Consider the following 21992-nt stretch of genomic DNA (forward strand, 5'->3'; position numbering starts at 1 on the left):
CTGCATACCTCTGGGGGAATTGGACTCATGGGACAGACACACACTCTGATGAAGGAAGGGCTGAAGTTGAATGGGGGAGCTTCTCCTGGCCTTTTCTCTTCCATCTCTAACTAGGGTCTCCATTGGACAAGCCAAGAAGTCACTGGTATGGTAGCCCAGGAGAGGAAGCCTGCAGGGAATACCTGGATGTCCAAGCAGGACATGACGATGTAGAAGAACAGGTATAGATAAGATGGGCAAAGGACCAACACGGGTTCTCTATGAGTACATGGTCCTAGACTGTACTCTGTGTGGCTTTTGAAAGTTACCAGCACATATAAATCTGGTGAATGCCTCATACTGTGTCTTCAGTTCAGCCAAGCCAGAGCCGCAGTGGATAAATCATGACTGGCCTGTATGACAGCTATGTGTTAACCTGGGGTTTTCCAGAATATGGCAACATAAGAGTCGATAGGAATAGGATTCATGACCACATGTAAAACACCAATATAATTAACTATAAACTGTGTGGCATGGTTTAAGCTACAGCCATGTTTCCAGCCTGTTACCTCTAGTAGCCCCTTCAATCCTTACTGAAACTCTGAAGCTGGTTCTGCTCTCAGAGTCATTTCAAAGATGGCGAAACCGAAGCTCAGAGAGACTGTATAACAGCAGCTGGCAGCACAGCCTGCAAAGCCTGCAAGTCTGATGCCGGATTTCTTCTCATTAAACTGCCATGCTATCCTGCCACTTCTTGACTAACTGGGGGAGAGGTTGTTTAGCCCCAAACTGGCTGTTTTCCCTCAGATACCTAGAAGGTAGAAGGAGACCAGTATTAGGGAGATCAAGAATCTTATTTCAACCAGCTAGATAAAACTAACTTTGTATAACTACCTGCCATAGGTATTTATATCTGTCCCTGATGGGTCTGCCACCTGCTACAGCAAGCAATTCCACTTCATACCTACCTCCACTTGAAGATTCCCTCTTTGTGCCCTCCAGCCAGCATACCTTATTCTAATATCCAAGCGATTGATGAACATGTCATGTGAATCTTGTTATATGAGCTAAATTATACCGGCTTTGCTCAAGTGATATTTAAACTTGACCTTTTCAACTTAACTTCTATTCTTTTCACTTCCCTTGTATATCAACCACCATTTTAAAGTCCCTAATACTCTGAGCTTAGTTTTATTATTAAACTCTGGGCTTGCTTGCTAAAACCTTCCTTGATATTTAGCAACTAAAGCACCTCATTTTAATTCCACAGAGAGTCATGTTTTGCTCAAGTTTAGGTGAGTGCTTTCTCTGTTGTTTTCAATACCCATTCTTTGGGGTTGGTGTCTGATTTTTTTAAATTGCTGACTGCCTCCCCCACACCACAGAACAGAACCTCCTCACTGAGTGGATTGGGTTGATAATGGAGTACTTAAGAAGGATTATTCTATTCTTCTTTCAAGTGACATCACCTAGGATGTTTTGCAAGTAATAAATAAATTGCCTCAATTCATCATATGACAGTAATTGCGTTTAGCCAAGATTTAACTTGGAGTCAATGTCAGGTAGCTGGAAAATACCACAGAGACATGGGTTTTTCTCGGATAGCTCTACCCTTGCTGTAGAAAGTAATTTAATAAGTCTTGACTTAGGTGTAAAGATACACATTTCTAATACCCCACATTCCCTCCAAATTACCTAGTCCTGAGAGGTTAAAAGTGACTTCGTCATCACCCATACATCTAAATCTGCTAAATGTTGCTGACAGAGGTGCCCTCATTTTCAGTTTTAAATGGAGGTTAGCACCCTGTGAGATGAGAATCACTTTAATTGATTGTTTGAAAGCCCTGTAGCCACTCAAATAAATTGTTCCCCCAATGCTGATTTGGCTTCATCCCATGCATCTCCCAACTCCGTGTTGCTAGGTAGACTTTGTTTTTCGCAGTGAATATTTTCTGCCGATCAAGTTCTAACATGGTTGTGAATGGCTCTATGAGTAGTGCAATGAGATCCTTACAGAGACTCTGTTCTGGATGTAAGAAAATGCCTCTATCACAAAATATTTTTCATGTATTAAAATTTAGCACCTGACTTTCTTAAAAGTAGTCATATGCAGTGGATTCTATACATAGGTATGGTTGACACACCCCTAGTAGAGAATGGGCTGGAAATACCTTATATCTCCAGATGACTTCACTTTTTTGTGCCCTGGAGAGGTCTAGCCTACATATGTTGCCAGGATCCAGGAACCAATTTAGAGAAAGGATTTTTATCTGCTGTCAGAACAAGACTTTAAGCTAAATTACAATTGGGTACAAAGCTGTGTCCAAAACCAGGAAGAAGATGCACTTTGTGAACTAGGTTCACAAAGGTTAAGTCACAGTCAAGGTTAACAACTTGGATGTAATAAAGTGGGGCCAAATCCAAAGCAGGGGTTAGGCATCAGCCCTTGGCTTATATTTAGGATCTGTCAGTCTCTATCCATGGATAGAGGTCAAATGATGTCTAGATACATGCTTTGACCTTGATCAGAAACAAAATTTAGGTGGGGGTCATGAACTTACAGTGCTCAAGTGACCTCCACATGGATTATATTCACTAATTCAACCCTCAGCCACAGAGGGGAGGTTCTAGACATTCCCAGGACATGGCCTGACCTGAGAGATCAGTTATTGCAATGACGGTAGATACTATGAGGTACTAAACATAAGAGTTAATGAAGAAATAGTCCTGCCATCATAGAGCTCATTCTTAACAGAAAAGGAACTTGTAAAGTGGGAAGGTATAATATACTAGATACTCAGGCAGAAGCATGTCTCAGAAGACTGCATGCACAGTTCTGTTTATTGAAAACTAGACTACACACTTGATTTCCGCATGTTGTCAGTGGTGTGACTCACATTTTAGGCAACCCTGCCACAATCTAGCATCCCCTCTTTCTTCTCCCCATGCTGGTGCCCTTTAGGTCTACAAACACTGCCTCTTGCTTGTAAAAATCTGAGTACTGAGGCTGGAGTCCATGGGGTTCAAAGATACTTAACTGTTACCAACAGGTAAACCCACAGTCTGCACTGGAGATTAAGAATACAGTGAGAAGAACAGATGTAGAAGAGAACACACACACTTTAGGATGCCCCACAGCAAAGCAATAGTCCCTTTAGATTTTCTGAGGAAGCTGGAATGAGAAAACACGTGGCCACAGTGATCTGGTTATAATTCTTGCTATGCAGTTGAGCATGGGCCCAGGGCAATTGTGCAACAAGTGAAGCTCTCCTAGGATCAGTGTAGGACAGAGTAAAAAAGCCAATAGTATGTAGGCTTTATAACCTCAAGGCATGGAAAACAACTGTCCTACACCTTGACTATAAAGCAAAGGCTGAGGCAGGGGAAGGCCAACAGCAAATCCCATGACTAATGACACATGGAAGACAGAAACTATGCCAGCAAGGTAAAAATCAGAGCCACACATGGAAGGTAGAAACTACAGCAGAATGGAAAGGGTCAGAGCCGCAGACTAGTTTAGCTCAAATGTATAATTTAACAAATGAAGTTACACCAGAAGCAATATGAGTATGTCACAGACGTGTTCTCAGATGATGATTCTTAGTTATGATCTCTTCACAGTGGAGGTCTCTCAACAGTGAAGGCATAGCACTTGAGGTTCAACCACAGACTACTGTCCCAAGCTTAAGTGCATGATGTTGGCAAGCGTATGAACTTCCATAGCTGTGATAACAATGTGCTGGCCTAAAACAACATCTGTGGATTCTTACACTTCCAGAGACTAGAAGTCTAAAAAATCAATGCCACCAAAGCCATATTTCCCAAAGATCAGGAAGACCCTTCCTCATTTCTTCTTAGCTACTGGTCTTTAGTCCTGGCATTCCATTCCTTGAAGATGGACTATTCTAACCTCTGTCACTTTTATTGCCCTGTTCTTCCTATGTGTGTCTTCATGTGATGCTTACCTCTTCTGTCATACTAACTTAAGGTCTACTTTCTGACTTCACTTTAACTAATCACATTGTGGGGACATTTTGTGTTGCATAAATATATGTTTCCAGTTACTGAGGGGTGCCACTTCAACATATCTGTTGGGAGACACAATTTGGCATACAACTTTGTTGAGTTATGATTCTAATATACAGCCCAGCAATGGGATGAAGACAAGATGGGGATCTTAGAAATTCACTAAGTAAAGGGTAGACACTGCCTTACGTCATAGCCCACAAAAGAACTTCTTTCTCAGACACAGTCTGAAGAGAATGTAGGGCTTCGGCATGGTCAGCATGGCCTGGCTTTCTGCATGAATAGTACCTGGTTCCCCAGGGTTCTTGTTCAAAAGCAAGTTCCTTTTTTCTAAACAACTCTAGACAAAGTGTTCGCTCAAGGGATGGTTGTGTTACCTGACTCAGAGGGGCAGGAAGTGGGAAAAAAGACAAAGAAAAGATCTGCTCAGCTGGGGCAGCTTAGTCAAAATCACGCCTCTGCAACCTGCAGTTTTTGGTAGGTATCAGAGGGCCTGGAAAAGAGAGAAGGTACCCCAAAGGGAGGGAGAAATCTATAGCAAGGATTAGAGGAAGTGTGAGAAGGATCAGAGAGAGAAGCCAGAAAACATGCAGCATGGAATTCAGATTAGCTCAGCAAACCCAAGCGAGGGTAATAAACCAGCAAGGAGCAGGGCAGCAATTGTTGAGATTCCAGCCAAATCCACCATGAACATGCTTTCATTCTTCTAGCCTTTGAATCGTGGCATTTAAAAATGGAAACACTGAGTCAGTGGGTTTTTGGATTAAAACATATGTATCCCGTTCACCTAAAGGATGGGTAGGAATACAGCGCTTTTATTATTAGAGGTGGTGGGCTGATGAGAATAGAAGCAGGCCCAGAGTTGTAAGAATGACTGATGCAAGTCTCTCCCCATGACTATGATGATACATGACTTCTCTAAACCAGACCCATGCAAAGATAGGGCAGATATTAGGCTCAGCACCAGGCCTAGCACATTTTTTAAACTTGGTATATAAGGTCATATAGATTTCTTAGTAGGCTGAAAAATCATTGCCCAGGGACTCACAATGATCCTCATAAAATTGAAAAAAAAACATGTTGGATAAGATGTATGAACCTTCACTCCATAGAGACAGAAGGAAGAACAGGAGGACAGACACAGTGCTCTGTATCTGGTACATGCTCTATCAGCATTAACCTCTTACCTTTTAATCTCACTGTGCATTAATGAGGCTAAGAGCAAAACCACTGTACATTTGCTGAGAACAAGGAAAAAGTTGACAGAATCCAAGAAGCTCCCAGAGAAGCTTATGCTATGGGTTGTGCCAAGTTGAAGCAGAGACCTCAGGGCTGGAGGCAGCTGGCCATTTCCTATAGATTCAGCATGAGATAACAGGCTTTGCAGAATTCCTACAGGTTTAGAAAGCCAGATCACAGAAGGAAAGCATCCCAGCAAAGCAAAGCAGGAGGTGAGAAAGTCAAGTACTTATGTGATCAGTATGGAAGAGATAAAGAGGACAAAGGAGGAAACAAAGTTAGAGTAATGGAGAAGGCAGAGACAGGCTGTCTATCCCATAGTGTAGGGGAAGCTTTGGGCTCATGTTAATCATGATTGGACTCTTCTGCACATAGGAAGGAGAGAGATCCATGAGACACCCCAGAGGCAGCGTCAGTCAGATGTGCTGGCGGGTTAGATATCAAAGATTGTTGTGGAATATCCATTAAACATGTGTTATATTTGTTTATGCTGGGGAACGTTTGTTTAATGATATAAAGATGTGCTGAATTCTTTTATGTAGCATTTGTTTAACTCTATGAAGCAGTGTTTCTTTGCCTGCCTAAAACACCTGATTGATCTAATAAAGAGCTGAATGCCCAATAGCTAGACAGGAGAAAGGATAGACAGAGCTGGCAGGCAGAGAGAATAAATGGAAGGAAAGAATGAGAAGAGGGAGGAGCAAGAAAAGGAGAGGAGGTCGAGGTCAGGTGCCAGCCACCCAACCCACAGGCAGATATGGAATAAGAAGGAAAGAAACGATGTGCAGAAATACAGAAAGGAAAACGCCCAGAGGCAAAATGTAGATGGGATAATCTAAGAAAAGCCAGCTACACATAAGACAAGCTAAGGCCTGGCATTCATAAGAAAGAATAAGTCTCCATGCATTTATTGGGAGTTGGGTGGCGTTACCCCATAAGAGTATGGGGAAAAAAAAACCCATAACAACCACAAAAGATGGAGAAAGAGGGGTGATGGATAACACTAGGCTTCTGAATTTGAATTTGATGGTGGTTTGAGTCCAAGACTATGGTTTGCTTTCTCCTTGGCCTAAAAAGAATTTCCCAGGAGGTAAAATGGTGTCATGAAAACCTCAGCCATAGAGGTCCCCCCAACTAACTGCTGTTTTGAAGGCAGAATAAGCATTTGAGTGCTACTGGAAGAGAACAGTTCTGTATGCCTCATATGGACAAAGTTTACTGATTCAGTTGAGAGGTAGGTAATAGAAAATACAGCTCATTTCTTGTCATACTTTAATGGGCCACAGATAAAGACAGTATCTGGTTCAGGGCAACAAATTCTGGAGTCACACGTATGGCCTGAGAGCAAAGCCAAAGAAAGCCCACTGCATTCAGTATTCCTGACCTGCTACTGGGGTTTCTGACCTTAAGACTACAGGCACAGTCCTGGTTGATGCTGACAGCAACTAAGAAACTGGTTGAACAGAGGGGTGTGAATTCAAAGGCATCTTAATGTTGTGCCTCCTTAGCTCTTTGTCCTCATCTCTTGCTTTGAGTTGTCATAGTAGCTGAGCAAGGCCCCAATGAAGAAATAATAGGAATAGCTTTAGTTGAGGTAAACAGAAAAGAAACGAACACCAAGGGAGGTCGAACCAGCACCTTCTCAGCCCCAGCCTGGGCTAGGACTACATCCATTTCTCTAGCTGTACCTCATTGTTACTGAACCAGCCAGACCAGAACTCAACTGCATGACTTCCAACTTCATAATGAGGAATCTGGGCTTCATAAAATTGGGGTGATCTTCTCATGGTTCCCCAGTTTTAACAAATATATTTTGGGCTTCAGGAGAAGGCTTGGGCTAAAGTCCTTCTTGTGGATAAATTAACAATGGGCACTGAGCATGGCCAAGGCAGTGAGAGCAAAATACTATTGGAGATAGCCTTTAATTCCTCCACTTTGGCCTGTGGCTGAATACTGCCATGGCCCAGTTGGGTCTAGAGGCAGAGGCCTGGCTGAAGTAGAGAAGGGTAGAGAGAGGAAGCATTCTTTCTGCACTGGTGGGGCTGTACTGGATTGAGTTCTCACAGGTGAAAAGTTAATTGACTGGTCAGTTGTCCCCTGTAGCCTCCGGTCAACCTTCTAGAGAAAAATGTGCAGTCTTGTCCAAGAAAGGTGTTGCCTCATTTTTCTCCATGGAAGCTTCTCAGGTCTCTGCTGAATATAGCCCCACATGCATGATGAACACATTGCCAAACATGGAGAAACATCCCTTGGGGTGTAGCACAAAAGGAAATGAATAATTACAGAACCTGGACTCCATTTGCTTCTTTTCTCCCTTAGCAGGGACCAAGAAGATAAAGGCACATTTCATCTGTCCATGTATACTGTCCCAAATGGTACTAAACCATGGGCACATATCATCCTACACTTTAAATAGGATCAAGGAACTGAATTTTAAGGTTAGTTTAGATTTTAAAATGGAGATAATGAAAAACATATTTACTTGTTGCATATTATTTTTGTCTGTGTGTGTATGTGTGCGCATGTGCACGCCTCAGTGTGTGTGTGTGTGTGTGTGTGTGTGTGTGTGTGTGTGTGCGCGTGTGTGAGATGTATGTGGTGTGAATGTACCCACTGGTGTCATGTATGTGTACATGTGTGTGAAAGGATATACTTATGTGGGTTTGTTTAATGTAGAGGCTGGAGGTTGATGTTGGTGTTTTCCTCAATCACGATTAATTTTATTTATTTTTTTGAGGCAGGGTCTCTTTAGAATCTGAAGTTTCTAGATTCAGTAAGTTTAGTTGGACATTGCGCCTCAGGAACCTATCTAACTCTGCCTCTTGCTGCTGAGATTATGGGGGTGAGCTCCTCCAAACAGGTTGTTATCCCAGTTCCAGGGATACAAATTCAAGTTCTTATGCTTGCATGGCAGGATCTTTACTGACTAAGCCATCTTTCCTGCCCTCAAATTTCATCACTTTAATATTATTTCCATTCTAACTGTTTAAAACATAGCATCTGAACTGAGACACACTCCAAATGTAAAAAAAAATCAGATGTCAGACAGTATAAAAACAAGTATGTGAAATATCTTCCGTTTAATACTTCTGTAAAATATTGATTACTTATTAAATGGTATTTGGAGCATGTTAGATGAAATAAGTTACATTATTCAAATTAATTTCAAGTTTCTTTTATTTTCATAATGGAACTTCAAAATTTAGAAATTATATCCACCAATCAAATTATATTTCTATTGAACAGTGACGCTCAAAGCTTTTAAAAAGCCATTTGCAGAGGGTTATTTTGTTCCTTAGGGGACATCTGAGAATGTCTGGATATATTAGGTTGTGACAATTGGGTTGACATGTTAATGGCATCTCATGGGTAGAGAATAGGGATTCTCTAAACATTCCACAGTATGCATTTGGACTGCAGCCACTGAGAACAATCCAGGCCCAGATGTCAACCCTACCAAGGTCAGAAGCCTTGGTCTAGAGCAGGATTCCTTGAAGGGAAGCCTAGTGGTTCAAGGACACCTGAAGCATTAGCTGGGCAGAGACACTCAAGCACTGATAACAGTTCTTTTTATTAACCCTGGTAGTGGGCATGATTAATCCTATTTCTCCACGTGAGGAGCTCAAGCTCAACAATGAGTAGTTACTTGGATTACCAGACCAGAAATCGGCAGAGTTGAGAGCTGAAATCATCCTCCACTCATCACCAAGGTTAGGCCATCCATGCTACATCACATGGCTATGCATAGCTCCATTCTGGAGCAGCTATGAAAACAACCTGAACTTATAGCCCAATATCCCCATCACTCAGCCCCAGGCAGTTATTATTTACATCAGCTATTATTGCCACCAGGGAATGAGCATTAACAAAAGCACCCATTGAAAGGGACAGCCTGCTCTGAGAAAAAAAACCTCACAGGCACCTCACCCATCAAACGAAGCTGGGAAATGGGTGGGAATAAATGTAATACAATAAAATAAACCTGTCAGAGGAGGAACATTCAGATGCCTCAAAAGGCGAGAGGTAAGAACAAATGTGCCCGATATGGGATTGGCTCTGTTTAAAGAAAACATCATCTCACTGTTTGACTCGAATAGAGCCCAGAGAACAATGGTCAGCATAAATGGAATTGCTTATACACATTCCAGGGAGGCACTGTTTGTCCATAAATCCAGTTTGGGGACAGTGGCGAGAGTCACTTTCCTCTCATTGTCTTTCTGCATGGTCTCATGTGTCTATCTGTGACTTTTGCTTCTCTTGAGGAAGGGTGAGTCTGGTGGGCTTGTTTGAGAGAAGGATGGGAACTGATATTTTATGAAGACCTACTATGTGCTGCCAGTATGTAGGGCATCCCTTGAGGTTATTAATATGACAGTGTGAAATAAACATTATACTTGGCTTCCCAGGTAAAAATAAGCCTATCCAGTAAGTTAAGTTTCTATAATCAAGGGTTGGCTAAGATGAGAGACAGACACATTGAAACATGGTTATTTATATGGAAATACAAATAGCAGGGCCAACACAGGGTCACAGGGGATGCTACTGCGGCTCTGCCTAAATCTCCTTTATTTGATTGGTATATTTACTCCCCAGCTTTTGTAGGCACTGGCTGTAAATGGCTCTGAGACATCTACTCTAGAGAAGATATCAATTTCTCTAGAAGGCTGTGCACACTCATGACAACCCATGGTGATTAACACATGGGGCCAACCTATGGAACAACCATATTCTCGAGACACCCCAGCCCCCAGGCATGTTTAATACAAGCCACACATTGTCCTTTGTCCTGTCCTGTCCTGTCCTGTCCTGTCCTGTATCTATCTCCTTTATGTCTGAGCATATCTCTCAATGGATAATTTGCACCAGAATCCCCTTCTTCACAGGGTCAAGTGATGCATTTGAGTTTGGGAAGGGCATGGAACAGATGAAAGGGTTCATGTTATCCTTGCCTCCTACATGTGATTTCCCAACACTATTAACAGACCAGTCAGTGATTGGGACAGGCAAGAACTTTGATAAAGTCTGTGGGTAAATATGTGAAATCTCTCAAGCTTTCCATTGGTCAGAAGGGGACTCAAGGAAGGAGAGGCGTGGTTAGCAGGTTATCTGTGTTTTCCATGTTCTGAATAGGCATTGGATTTTGATGGATGGGCTCTATATCTTTTGAATAATAGCGTCTAATTATGTGATATGAACTCTCCTAATGCTGTGTTTGAGGGAAAAGACTGTCATTTACAGCAAACAAATACTTACACTAGGTTGGGCAGGTCTATTCCAGCTTCTTTGACATTTATTATCTTGTTTAGTCTTAAACTGCAATTTCAGAGGAATCTGAATATGTAGAGTTCATAATGCTAACAGTGTCCCAAAAGAGGCAAGTATTATTACTCCTTCTTAACAGAAAGGAAATGTGGGGCCAGTCACATCTAAAGACTGTACCAGGACCAATGGTAGAGCTGAGGTTGTGGTCAAACCTACTCATTCCTTAAGAATGGCCTGTTAGGTCAACTCTCTCCCACCCTTGGATGACAACTCAGTTACCATTTCTCCTGTGATTGACTTCCTTAGTCCCAGGTGTGTGTGTGTGTGTGTCACACGCACCTCTCCTTAGCATTAGTGAGAATTGCACCTTTATTTTTGTAGTCTTTTTATCAATTAGCTAAGGTATCAGAACTTGTCATTTTTACCTGTTATTGTCTTCCTCAATACTTAGAACAATGCCTGGTACATAGTATGTAGAATGGGTGGATGGGTGAATGAACAGAGGGATGCGTGAAAAAGTAGGTGGAGAGAATGGTGGTAAGATGGATGAGTGGGTGGGTGGCAGGCAGCTGGGTGGGAGGATGTGGTGAAGGAACTGTCGGTTCATCTCTGGTGCACTTGGCCTGGAGAACCCACAGAGCATGAGCCATGGACCATTCCCTCCCTCCTGCCCAGGGCTCTGGTGATCACCTGTGGTGAGGAGGCAGAGTGGAGTCCCCGGGGTCACCTGGGCGCTGCCCATTGGTGCTGACCACAAGGAAGCCAATCCCCAGGCAGCATGCAGAAGAGAAGGAGAGAAAGAAACACACATGAACACATGTGGTACAATGAGCAAGACTGCAATTCTTCTGTCTCTAAAGAACTTGTACTAAACAACAAAAGAACATCATGATTTACCAAAACAGGGGTCCGAAATAGATTTTTTTAAATGATACAAGAGTAAGAGTCACCATTTATCAAGCAAGCACAACATTTCAGGTACTCTATCAAGTACTTCATGTTCAGTATTCCTAAGAAATAGGATAATTAGAAAAGTCAGTGGTATTACAAATGAACCTGTTACTTCTCCAGCCAAAATGCATCACCCTAAGTCTTTCTAGTCTTTGTAAATAGTGCCACTACTCACACAGTATTTCTGTATAGAAACCTGGATCACTACCTTCACCCCTATTAGTAAGGGTGTCTACCTTCTATTCTTATTTTATGTGACTTCCCATTTATAACTCGTCATCAGCTCTTATTGAATCTACTTTAGAAAAATTCTTCAAGATGCCCTCTTCTCGCCAAGTTAATTCCCATGTTCCCCAGCCATCCTTACATTGCATTTGGAATATTTAAACAGTCTTATATGGATTCACTGCTTCTGGTCTTTCTCCCCTCCTACTGAGTCTCTACTGAGTGAAACATATTATCATCCTCACTGTCTTCAAAGGTAAATATCAACCCTCTTGACACAGCTCTCAGAACATCAGCAACGAGTTCCCAGCTTTCCTTGCCATACTAATTCCTCTCCCCTCCTATCACCTTATTCTCTGCTCAGCTGCCTGCATTCCTATGATGAACAGCCCCTGCTACCTTGTCCCTAGACCATGCCTGGGCTAGTCATTCATATGGCATGTATTCCCTCTTGCTTCTTCCTCTGGAAGACAAATGCTAACCCTTTAGTAATTGGCTTGGATCTCCCCTCAAGGGTCTTGCATTTAGAGCGATGTGTCTCCCTTGTTTTCCCATAACATCCTGATATTCCCTTCTCATTGCAGCAACCTCCCTCTATTATGAGTGGATGCTTTCTCCTTAACTGTAGTCTCCTTGAAGGTAGATGCTGTATCTCATTGATTAATATGTTTCTGTGGCCCTCTATCGCACCTGGCACATAGTAAGTACTCAGTGAATATTTGTTGAGTAAATAACTGAATTTATGAAGAAATGGTGACTTAGAAATCTTACAACTTTGTCAAGGTCACAAAAACAGTAACTAGCAGAGGCTATATTCAAAGCCTGGTTTGCCCAGTTTTAATGCCCCTGTCTCTCCAATTGTCTAAAGAAAATGACACAAAAATCCCATCATGAGGTACACCCTCAGTCACAGACTAAGATGTTCCCTATTCACTTATCAGCAAAACTGTACAAGATCTTTATTCAAAATGGTGAGAGTGATAGATTATCCCAGACCAAATGATATACAAAAAATACATTATTTACAAAATGATACAAGAAGGAAGTTTGACCAATGAATGGTCAATTGACAACTGTAAAGGCTAACCACCTATGCACAGTGATAATAGCATCATTCTGAAAGACATGTGAAGTTTTGTCCTTTCCAAAGTACTTTCTAAGTCAGTGGTGAGTTTGCGAGCCAACTCTGGTATCTATGCTATTTCCTATATGGGTATATGGTAAGAATGGTTCTTAGGTTTTTCAGTGGTTCAGTGATGGAGGATGTTTTGTATATATGTTTCTCTTACTGGTTGATGAATAAAACACTAATTGTCCAGTAGCCATGCAGGAAGTATAGGCGGGGCTACCAGATGAGGAGAATTCTGGGGAGAGGATGCAAACAGAAGCTACTAAGGAGACACCATGTAGCTATTGGGAAGATAGGATGCACTGGGCATTCTCCAGTAGAATAAGGCCATGTGGAAATACATAGTTTAATAGTTATGGGTTAATAACTAAGAGAGAGCTAGCCAGTAAGAAGCCTAAGCCATTGGCCAAACAGTTTGTAATTAATATGTTTCTCTGTGTTTATTTGGAGTTAAACAGCTGTGGAACTAGGCAAGACAAAAACTCTATAGTTCAGGAAAAATATGACTAATATTTTGCACTATGCTGTTCTTATTAGCTTTAACTGTCAACTTGGCATAACCTGGAGTTAACTGAGAAGGGAGTCTGAGTTGAGCATTTGTTCTGATCAGAACAGCCTATGGGCATGTCTGTGAGGGTTGTCTTGATTGTTACAGATGAAGGAGGGCTCAACACTCTGTGGGCAGCATCATTTCCTAGGCAGGTGGTGCTGGACTGTATCCAAACGCCAACTAAGCATGAACCTGTGAGCCTGTTAGCAAGCAGTGTTCTTCCATGGTTTCTACTTCAAGGTCCCACTTTGACTTTCCACAATGATGAACTATAACCTCTAAGTTGAAACAAACTCCTGCCCCTACTTGCTTTTGTCCATAGTGTTTTATCACAGCAAATAGATGAAACTACAACATATATGAAAATTTCATACATTCAAATCTTTCATTCCCAGGGTTTTATTTTCATACAAATGTCCTCCTATGCATCTCTACAATTGCTTTTGTGCTTTGATGACAAAGTTTATAGGTAGGAGAAAGAACTTGAGGCCTACAAATTGAAAATATTCATTACCTTGTCTTTTATAGGAAAATCTGCTAACCATTGTTTTAAGTGACTATTTTCTATTAGTCTATTTTCCTCCCAGCTCTATGAGGCAGGTAAGACAAGGTGCTGCTGACCTCACATGTCAGAAAAAGAAACAAAAGGCTGGAGGAAGACAAGATTCATATTTCTACATGACCTGCTTCTGTGGTTTCTTGACTGTCCTTTCTGTAGCCTGGTTCCTGCTTCAGTTCATCTCCAGTCACTGTGGAGGCTACAGCTAGGGTACCCTGCTGAGAAAGGAGTTAGCTTAAGCACTCCCAGCCAGGACTCTCACTGGAGAGAGATAATGGATGAGATGGGGGAGGGGGAGTGAGAAGGAGGGGGAGTGAGGAATGGGAGAGGAGGAGAGGGAGAGAGAACCCTCATGGGGCTATATTTAGTGCTGCATGGCTTTACATGGCACTTCTGATTCTCTTTTTAAATATTTCTTTTTATTATTTTTATTACATGTTTATATGGGGAGTATGTGTGTATCAGTGCAGGTATGTTGGAGGCCAGAGGCATCAGACCACTTAGGCTCTGAAGTTGAAAGCAGTTGTGAGTGACATGATGTAGGTGCTGGGACTCAGTAAGAGAACAATGGTCTTGTTTAACTGCTGAGGCATCTTTCCAACCCTAGTAGGTTTTCACCTCAGGATGACTCCTAACTACCTCAATTACAATGTATGGTGACTATCCTTCCTTTGATGATTTGCACATCTACTTCTTTGACTTGAAAACCTTCATTCCAACCCTTATATCATCCTCTGTGATCATATTCACTCTTGTTTCAAAGCTTGGCTTTGTATCTATACACTCTGAGAAAGCCTGTACTATGGTTTTTTTGTTTGTTTTGAATTCGCCTCCTTGTTCCAATGAAATTCCAGGCAAATATTCATCTTAGCCTTCTTACACTATATTGGTATATGTGTTAGCTCTTCCTGTGTCTACCATTTGCTGGGTATTTATTGTAAGTCAGGTACTGCCCAGAGCACTTGGTATGCACTACTTTGGTAGGTTCTTATATTAGGTCAGGGAAATAAGTGGCATTGCTCCTGTCAGTCTGTGGATGCTGGATTGAGATTCAGAGCAGAAAGTACCTTTGCTGGCCTAATACTGTGTAAACCCAAAGATGAACATCGCAACCTCCAGAGAATAAGAATCAATATGAAATTTTACTTAATAAACAAATAATAAAAGCTAACTGGATACATAAAACTCTGGCTCAGTATTTTTTCATTTACCAGGCATGTCACTTGGAAAAATGGCATATACTTCTAAGTCAGGCTCTCTTTGCAAAATGTAAAGGTAATGATTTTAAGGCAAACAGCACAAGTCTTAGTTTAGCTGGAAGAGCCTGGAGGAGGCCCTCTCATTTTACCTTTCAGGGGTAAAACTCTGGGGCAATGCTCAGCTAGGAAGTATAAGAACATGGGAATGGACAGGTGCTCTTTTAGTGAGTGGAGAAGCAGAGGTAAGGTGTGGATTATGAATCTTAGTAGAGCATAGAAATGGAAATGGGAGTACATGCCATACAAGGAACTGGAAATAATACTGTCCACCAGGGCCATTTTCCTTCTGTGATGTATAGAAGAGGCCAAGCCACCTTCAAGTTAGGCTATATCATGTACCAAGGACATGGAGTGGAAACATTAGTCATGTCTAAGTGAGATATTTAGTCTACTGAGATTTTGTTACAAATTGTTATTGCAGCAAAGCCTGCCCGATCCTGACTAATACAATTGAAGAAGAGGTGGAAATGTCTTCTTTCTCCTGCATCATCTGCTTCTTTAAAAACTGGAGTGTTTGTGACTCATATTGATTTGCATTGGATATGCTTGGTATGTTACTTACACAACCAACCATGAATGAAAATTTGAGACCCTGTAAAGAAAAAAGACTCCAGAACTTTTTTCTATTCCAAAGCAATGAATGTCGAGTATTGAAAGATAATACTGGGATATAGCTGACCCTGGAGAAGACAATCTTGAAGAAAAACTATTTATTTAGTGAAAGTAAGGAAGTAAAAAGAGCTGAGAGTTCCTTGAGTCACCTCATTTCTATTACAGTTTTTCAGATCTTAAATACCTGTGAAGAGATACAAAGCCAAGATGAAAATAAACTTATCACTCATTAGTGGGGAAGGGGTATGAAGAAGGGTTAACAAATAGAAGACAAGCAATCCTACTGGTGGTCTATGGAATATCTTAGCCAATCTATGACAGGAAAAAAATCAATAGTGATAGGGAGTCAGCTCTAAGAAGCATTCCTGGAGACCTGAAGGTTTTTATACTTCTGAGCTTATATGGGTTGATTTCTTGAGTGGAAATAACAAAATAGCCAACATTTATTTAGCACCTGATGAGGGCCATGTTTTAGTTCTTTCAACACATTGTTATCTCACATCACCAAATATCTACACAAACAGTCCTGTGACTGGCTAATGTGTAGCTAGTCCCCTCAACTGAAAGTTTTCCTCCTAGAGGAAGACTAGTTAACATTCATGAAGTAAATGAAAATTGTAAATTTTAGGAAGTTCATCAAACAAGATCCACAGGGCTACCCTCCAAGATTGTATGATCTTTAACAATTGCTCGGGAGAGGAGACTCTGATCAACAGAGTCACACCCACATCACATAGACAGCTTCAGGCACACAGTTTTTATGAGTTAGTATCCATGCTAGTGATGCAGTCCTATTTCTGTTGGTTACTGAAAAAAGAAAACAAACCAACCAACAAACAAAAAAAACCCCACCTCACTGGCTCTCTAAGCTAAGTTTGTGTTGAATCATTTCTTTGATCTATCATTGATACCCTATCTGAGGTGAACAGATACTGGCTCACATCTCATCAAGAAAAGTCACACAATAATGGAACATATAGGTGCTTAAATTTTGGAACCCCCTTCACCTATTTGAGAGCCCATTGATGGGGTTTAAATTATTTTTATCTCTAACCTATCTCTTTAGTCTATTTTAAAATTTCTTCATCCTTGCCTCCTAGCTCTAAATGGTAGTTTTTTTCCTTTAAGAGACACAAGTCCCTTGGAAGTGCAGATGTGAGATCAATCTAATCAAGGTATCATATGTCTGCAGCAGATAAATCTTCAGTGGGGTGTGGAGAAGATGTATATAGAAGAATGAAATCTTAGCTAGTCTAGGGAGGAAGAGGAAAGGAAAACACAAAAAAAGACCTAAGAAATATTCCAGATGTTGCATCAAGAAAAAATATTAAAGAATTGGTTAGGATTTTTCAAGACCTTAACTTTATTTTTTGGTGTCCTTTATGATGTAATATTTCATCCTCTAATATAATGCTCAGAGAAAGCTATATTATTCCATTGACATTTTAGGATATAGATGGAAACAGGGCAGGGCAAAGGGTGGTAAAGGTCAAGGAGACTTTGTTTTATTATACAACCCCAAGCCCAGAATATTCATCCCTTAGTCTCAGCTAGGGAAGAATAGCAGTGCTATCTGTCAACCCTTCAAACTCACACCTTCAGATACTTTTTCTACAGTTTAAAGAGTTTAGAAGATTGAAGTACAACCAAAATTTTCTCACTGGACTGTATAACTCCAAATTTCCCTTTCATAACTGATATTTTATTATGTCTCTTTTCAGCTACCGTAACTAGGTTTTGGAGTGCTTTGTTCTTGGGTTTCTTCTGATACTGCTGAACAGGTTTGGAGAAAAGAACAGTGCTATTTCAAAGGCTAATAAATGAATGGGGAAAATCCTGCGCACACGCACGTGCATGCACATGTGTGTGTGTGTATACATATACATATACATTAATTCTGTGCATGATTTTTATCTAAGCATATGATCGTTAGATGTCAAGTGCTAAAGCCTAAGGGCAGCATTATCTCTGCTGTCTTTCAGCTTCTCCACTTTGATTCTAATGTGAGTCTATCTGACACATGTTGAATATATAAAATTCCATGAGAAATGACTAGAGTCTGGGGCTTCTACAGAGTCCCAAGATCTGTGTAGGACTGCACATCTAGTCAAGACCTGTACAGTCAAAGGAAGGATGGAAGTTTCTTGTCTATCATCCATCAAATGCTTGGGTGAGTGATACAAAGAATTAGTGATACCTGCATTAAAAGTGATGTAATAGCCTCTGTAATGGTAAGTTACTTGTCTCAGCCTAAGTCACTAAAGTTGGAGATAGATTTGAAGCCGGGTCTTTCTGAGTTTCATGATTTCAAGCAAAATTCTCCAAGATATGCAAGAGGCTTGTCAGTGTGGCTAGCAATTTCCCACGTAGGAAAGACCATTTTTTTCATCTCTCCTGGGTTCTTGTACCACATATGGTTTGTTCTGTGGATAGAGGAGCCATGGACATATCACACTCCTGTCCCCATGAGGTACCAGTCTTAGAATCTGAAAAATGAGAGCATCTCTCTAAAGAAGGGCTATTTATTGTTCCTGTCAGTTCCTGTAGGAGTGAGGATCCATTGTGCAAAGAGGAGAGAGAAATGCTGGATGAAATGGCTCACTTCAGGCTTAGACTTGCCAAAAGATGGCACATTTACAAAAGGCCATTGTCCATGCCTCTTGCCTGTTGTCCTTGGACAATGGTTTTAGTCCACCCTTAATGAACAAGATGTAGCTGTTGGTGACACTGGACCCGTATCTCATGCTTCATTATTCTGAGGCTTCATTTTCAGCACCTACTCCAAGGGGGTTGTTTTAATGGGATCGTTAGAGTGTTTACTAGATTAAAACTGTGGCTGTCTTTTGCAAAGCAACTCTGCAAATGGCTTTATGGGTTTCCGGATTTATTTTGTCTCAATGACTCGGCTCAGGTTGCAAATAAAATCAAAGCTGATTTTTCTGACTGCCACTCCTGCGCACCCAGCAGGAGTCTACAGAGCCAGCTGCATTCTCCTAAAGGCTGGTGCCAATGGTGGGACTGCCACTGCTGGTAGCCAGTGTGGCTACAACTAACTGCCAGAAGACAGACAACTGTATACATGCTTGACCCTATTTGAGCAAGAGATCAGGAAGACAGGTCAGAGGAAGTCACTTTTATTTCTAAAAGGAGGAAAGATAAGATTATGTGGTCTCAAGGATTGATCAGTGGGAATTATAAAAGCTAAAGCACAGTGCTCTTTCAATTGAAGTGTCCAGAGGAACTCCTGGCAACTGGTGTGTCAAAAGTAGAAAGAACAACCTTGAGGGAGTAGTAAAATTCTTATCCACAAGAGCTCTAAGCAGGGACTGGCCTGCTTTTTGGTTAGCTGGAGTTGTAGGTCACACAGTTAGTCCTCTGTTTCTTCTTACTTCTAGCTTCTGTATTTCTGAGAGCACAGACCTGATATATAGCTTACACTTAACAAAAGTGGGCAAGGAAAAATATTAACCTAGAATCCCTCTACACATTGATCAGCTAAATAATAAAAATAATAATCTAGGATCAGCTATCCATTGATCCATTCATTCCCAGACGTATCTCTCCATCTGTCTGTCCACTAATCCAACAAAGCATCCTCATATTTGGTCAATAAATTTTACTGAGTATCAATGTGTGCTAAGTGATCATCAAAATAGACACTCATGCCACTTGTCATCCAGCAAGATGGTAAATATTAAACAAGCAGACAAGGGCATGCATGTTTGCAACTTGAAATGAGTACTACAACCAAAGTGAAAATTGTGTGAATATATGTTACTTTGGTGGTCAGGATGGCCTCTTTAGCAAGGAGAGTCAAGCTGAGACTTAAAAGATGTCTATATATTTAGCTGACACATATGGTGGTCAGATACATATGGTGGCTCATGATGTAAAAAGGCCCTGGGGTTGGAAGTAACTTCATATCATTTAAGAAATAAAAGAAGAGCTCAAGGAAAAGCTCACTTGGTAATGTGCTTGCCTTGCAAGAATGAAGTCTTGAGTTCACATCCCTATAATATATGATGTGCATATGTACCCCAGTGCTGGTGATGTAAAAGATAGAGATAGGTAGATCCTTAGGTGATTGTGGGAAAAGCTAGCCTGGCCTATATGAAAAACTTTCAGGACAATGAGAGATCATATCTGAAACAAAAGGTAAAGGTATTTGAGAATTGGCCCTTTAAATTGTTCTCTGACTCTCACACATGTGTCATGCACATATGCACCTAAATAAATATATAAATAAATAAATAGTACTTTAAAAACTAGGACAACCTCGTGGGTAAAGGGGCTTGTTTTGTCCTTTGACTATTTGCTATAAAGTCCAGCAACTTGAGTTTGATTCTCAGAACTCACACAGTAGATGGAGAGCATAAACTCCTTCAAGTAGTCCTCTGATCTCCATACATGTTCTGTGACACATATTAGCCCCACCCTACAGGCCACTGAATAAATAAAATGTAGTTCCAAAAAATAATTGAACAAAGACTATGTGTTGGAGTGCAGTGGGTAAGAGGGGAGAAGCCTGGATGAGGATAAAGGGTAATCAGGGGTCATATAACGGCAGAAAGACTGGTGGGGACCAGCATACAGTTCAGGATACAAAGAGGGCCCATCAGATTCTGACAATGTTACTGTCTGGTACAGTTCTGTAACAGAGTAATATGGTCAGAGATTATTTTCTACCTGGCTTCCTCTGCCCCAACCTAAGGGCATACATTCAGCTATTTGGACATCTTCTTCAGCAGCTACAACTGAGATTGTCTTCTACCATCTAGGCTGATGCTTCGTCCATGTTTTATCTCTTATTTGAACCTCAGCACCTCTGAGTTCTAAGTATCTCATTCCAGGTTCCCACATACTGCCTAGGAATGCCAAGAACCACTTAAAATTAAGTTAGTCCTTTGACTATTTCATACATGTGAAGAAATACATCTTGATCAATCACTCAGCCTGTACCTTCTTATCTCTCTTCCATCTCACGTCCCTTCCTCAATGAGTTCCCTTCTAAGATTCATGTCATTTGGGTTGATTTTATGACCCATTTAGTTTTACCAGGGCCATGTGTGTGTTCACTGGATTGGAACTGTCCATTGGAGCCTGGTGGATCGAAATGGGACTACACAATAAAACTCAATAGCTCTCCTTTCCCTTGGCTTATCAGTAGCAACCCAGAGTTCTGCAGTGAGAATTAGCTATCCCACCATCCTCCTCCATTCACTCCTGAATACTGATGGATTCATTCTTGTTTAGACCCACTGAAAGCACAACCAGCTGCTGTGGTTCCCTGATTGTAATGACTGTCTCTTAGCCAGATTGCATGTCACGGCCCTTATCCCCATTTTTCAGCTCTTACATTCTTTCCACCCCTTCTTCTACAATAAAAGAACTTCTACAATAGGGCTTTTAAGTATGTTTATCTTTCATTTCCCATATACTGCTCAAATTGAGCCCATCCCCAATCTTTCAAAGATCAGCTCTATTTAGTAGTTCTACACTATCTCCTGTATCTCTCAAATTAAAAAAAATAAAAACACAAGAAACTAAATTTAAATTGATCATCTTTGCATCCTGTTTTTTACTGCCTTCCTTTCAAAGTCTGAATTTTCTGTTTCTAAACTAAAACAATGTTTATTTACCTGCTATTGCTGGTTTTCTCTCCACAGCTCTGAGTAGGCCTATTACCAGGACTGGACTGTACTCTGTAAAGGAATTTGGAATGTTCTGGAATTTCTCACACTTGGAACAACTTATTGTGCTGCCCCTCTAAATGATGGGATAATGTTGTTGGAGTTATAGGCAGTAGAAATATTGACTTGGCACTCAGTTCCTCATTTCAGGTTGGTGCAGCCTCAGAGTGTGACTAAGAGCTTACAACCAGAACTTTCTCCTGAGTCTACTCTAAGGTTCACCTTTGTTACTTCTTGTGTAACTATCTGAGAGACTGTGGTGGAGGAAGGAGTCAAAGTCTGGTGAAGACTAGGGTGTCTTCTTACTATAATCTAAGACAACTTCAGAGAAATGTGTATACACTGTAGATCTAGTCTTAGTTTGACTCTTTCTGGAAAAGGTTCTTGCTCAGTCCATCCCATTCTCATTTACCAGATACAGATTTCTTTTGAGGAGCCCTCCATGAACAGAGCACTGGAACATGCCTCTAAAGCCTTGCCTCAGGTTCTGCTTCTAGAGATCACAGGGGAC

The 21992-nt window shown here is 41.1% G+C and overlaps 1 protein-coding gene across 14 annotated transcripts in view; it reads right to left on the reverse strand.

The window, feature by feature from the left end:
• Positions 1-21992, reverse strand: part of Ptprt (protein tyrosine phosphatase receptor type T) — a 1105935-nt gene that overhangs the window by 179534 nt on the left and 904409 nt on the right. For 8 of the 14 annotated variants that reach the window (XM_040732970.1, XM_040732969.1, XM_040732968.1 and 5 more), the window contains one exon: positions 11197-11253. The exons of the other annotated variants lie outside the window; for them this stretch is intronic. In XM_040732970.1, the coding sequence (XP_040588904.1) occupies positions 11197-11253 (57 nt within the window). The remainder of the gene's footprint in view (positions 1-11196; positions 11254-21992) is intronic. 14 annotated transcript variants of the gene reach the window in all.

This window comes from Mesocricetus auratus, unplaced genomic scaffold, assembly GCF_017639785.1.
Source record: "Mesocricetus auratus isolate SY011 unplaced genomic scaffold, BCM_Maur_2.0 Super-Scaffold_100028, whole genome shotgun sequence".
Lineage (NCBI taxonomy): Eukaryota > Metazoa > Chordata > Mammalia > Rodentia > Cricetidae > Mesocricetus > Mesocricetus auratus.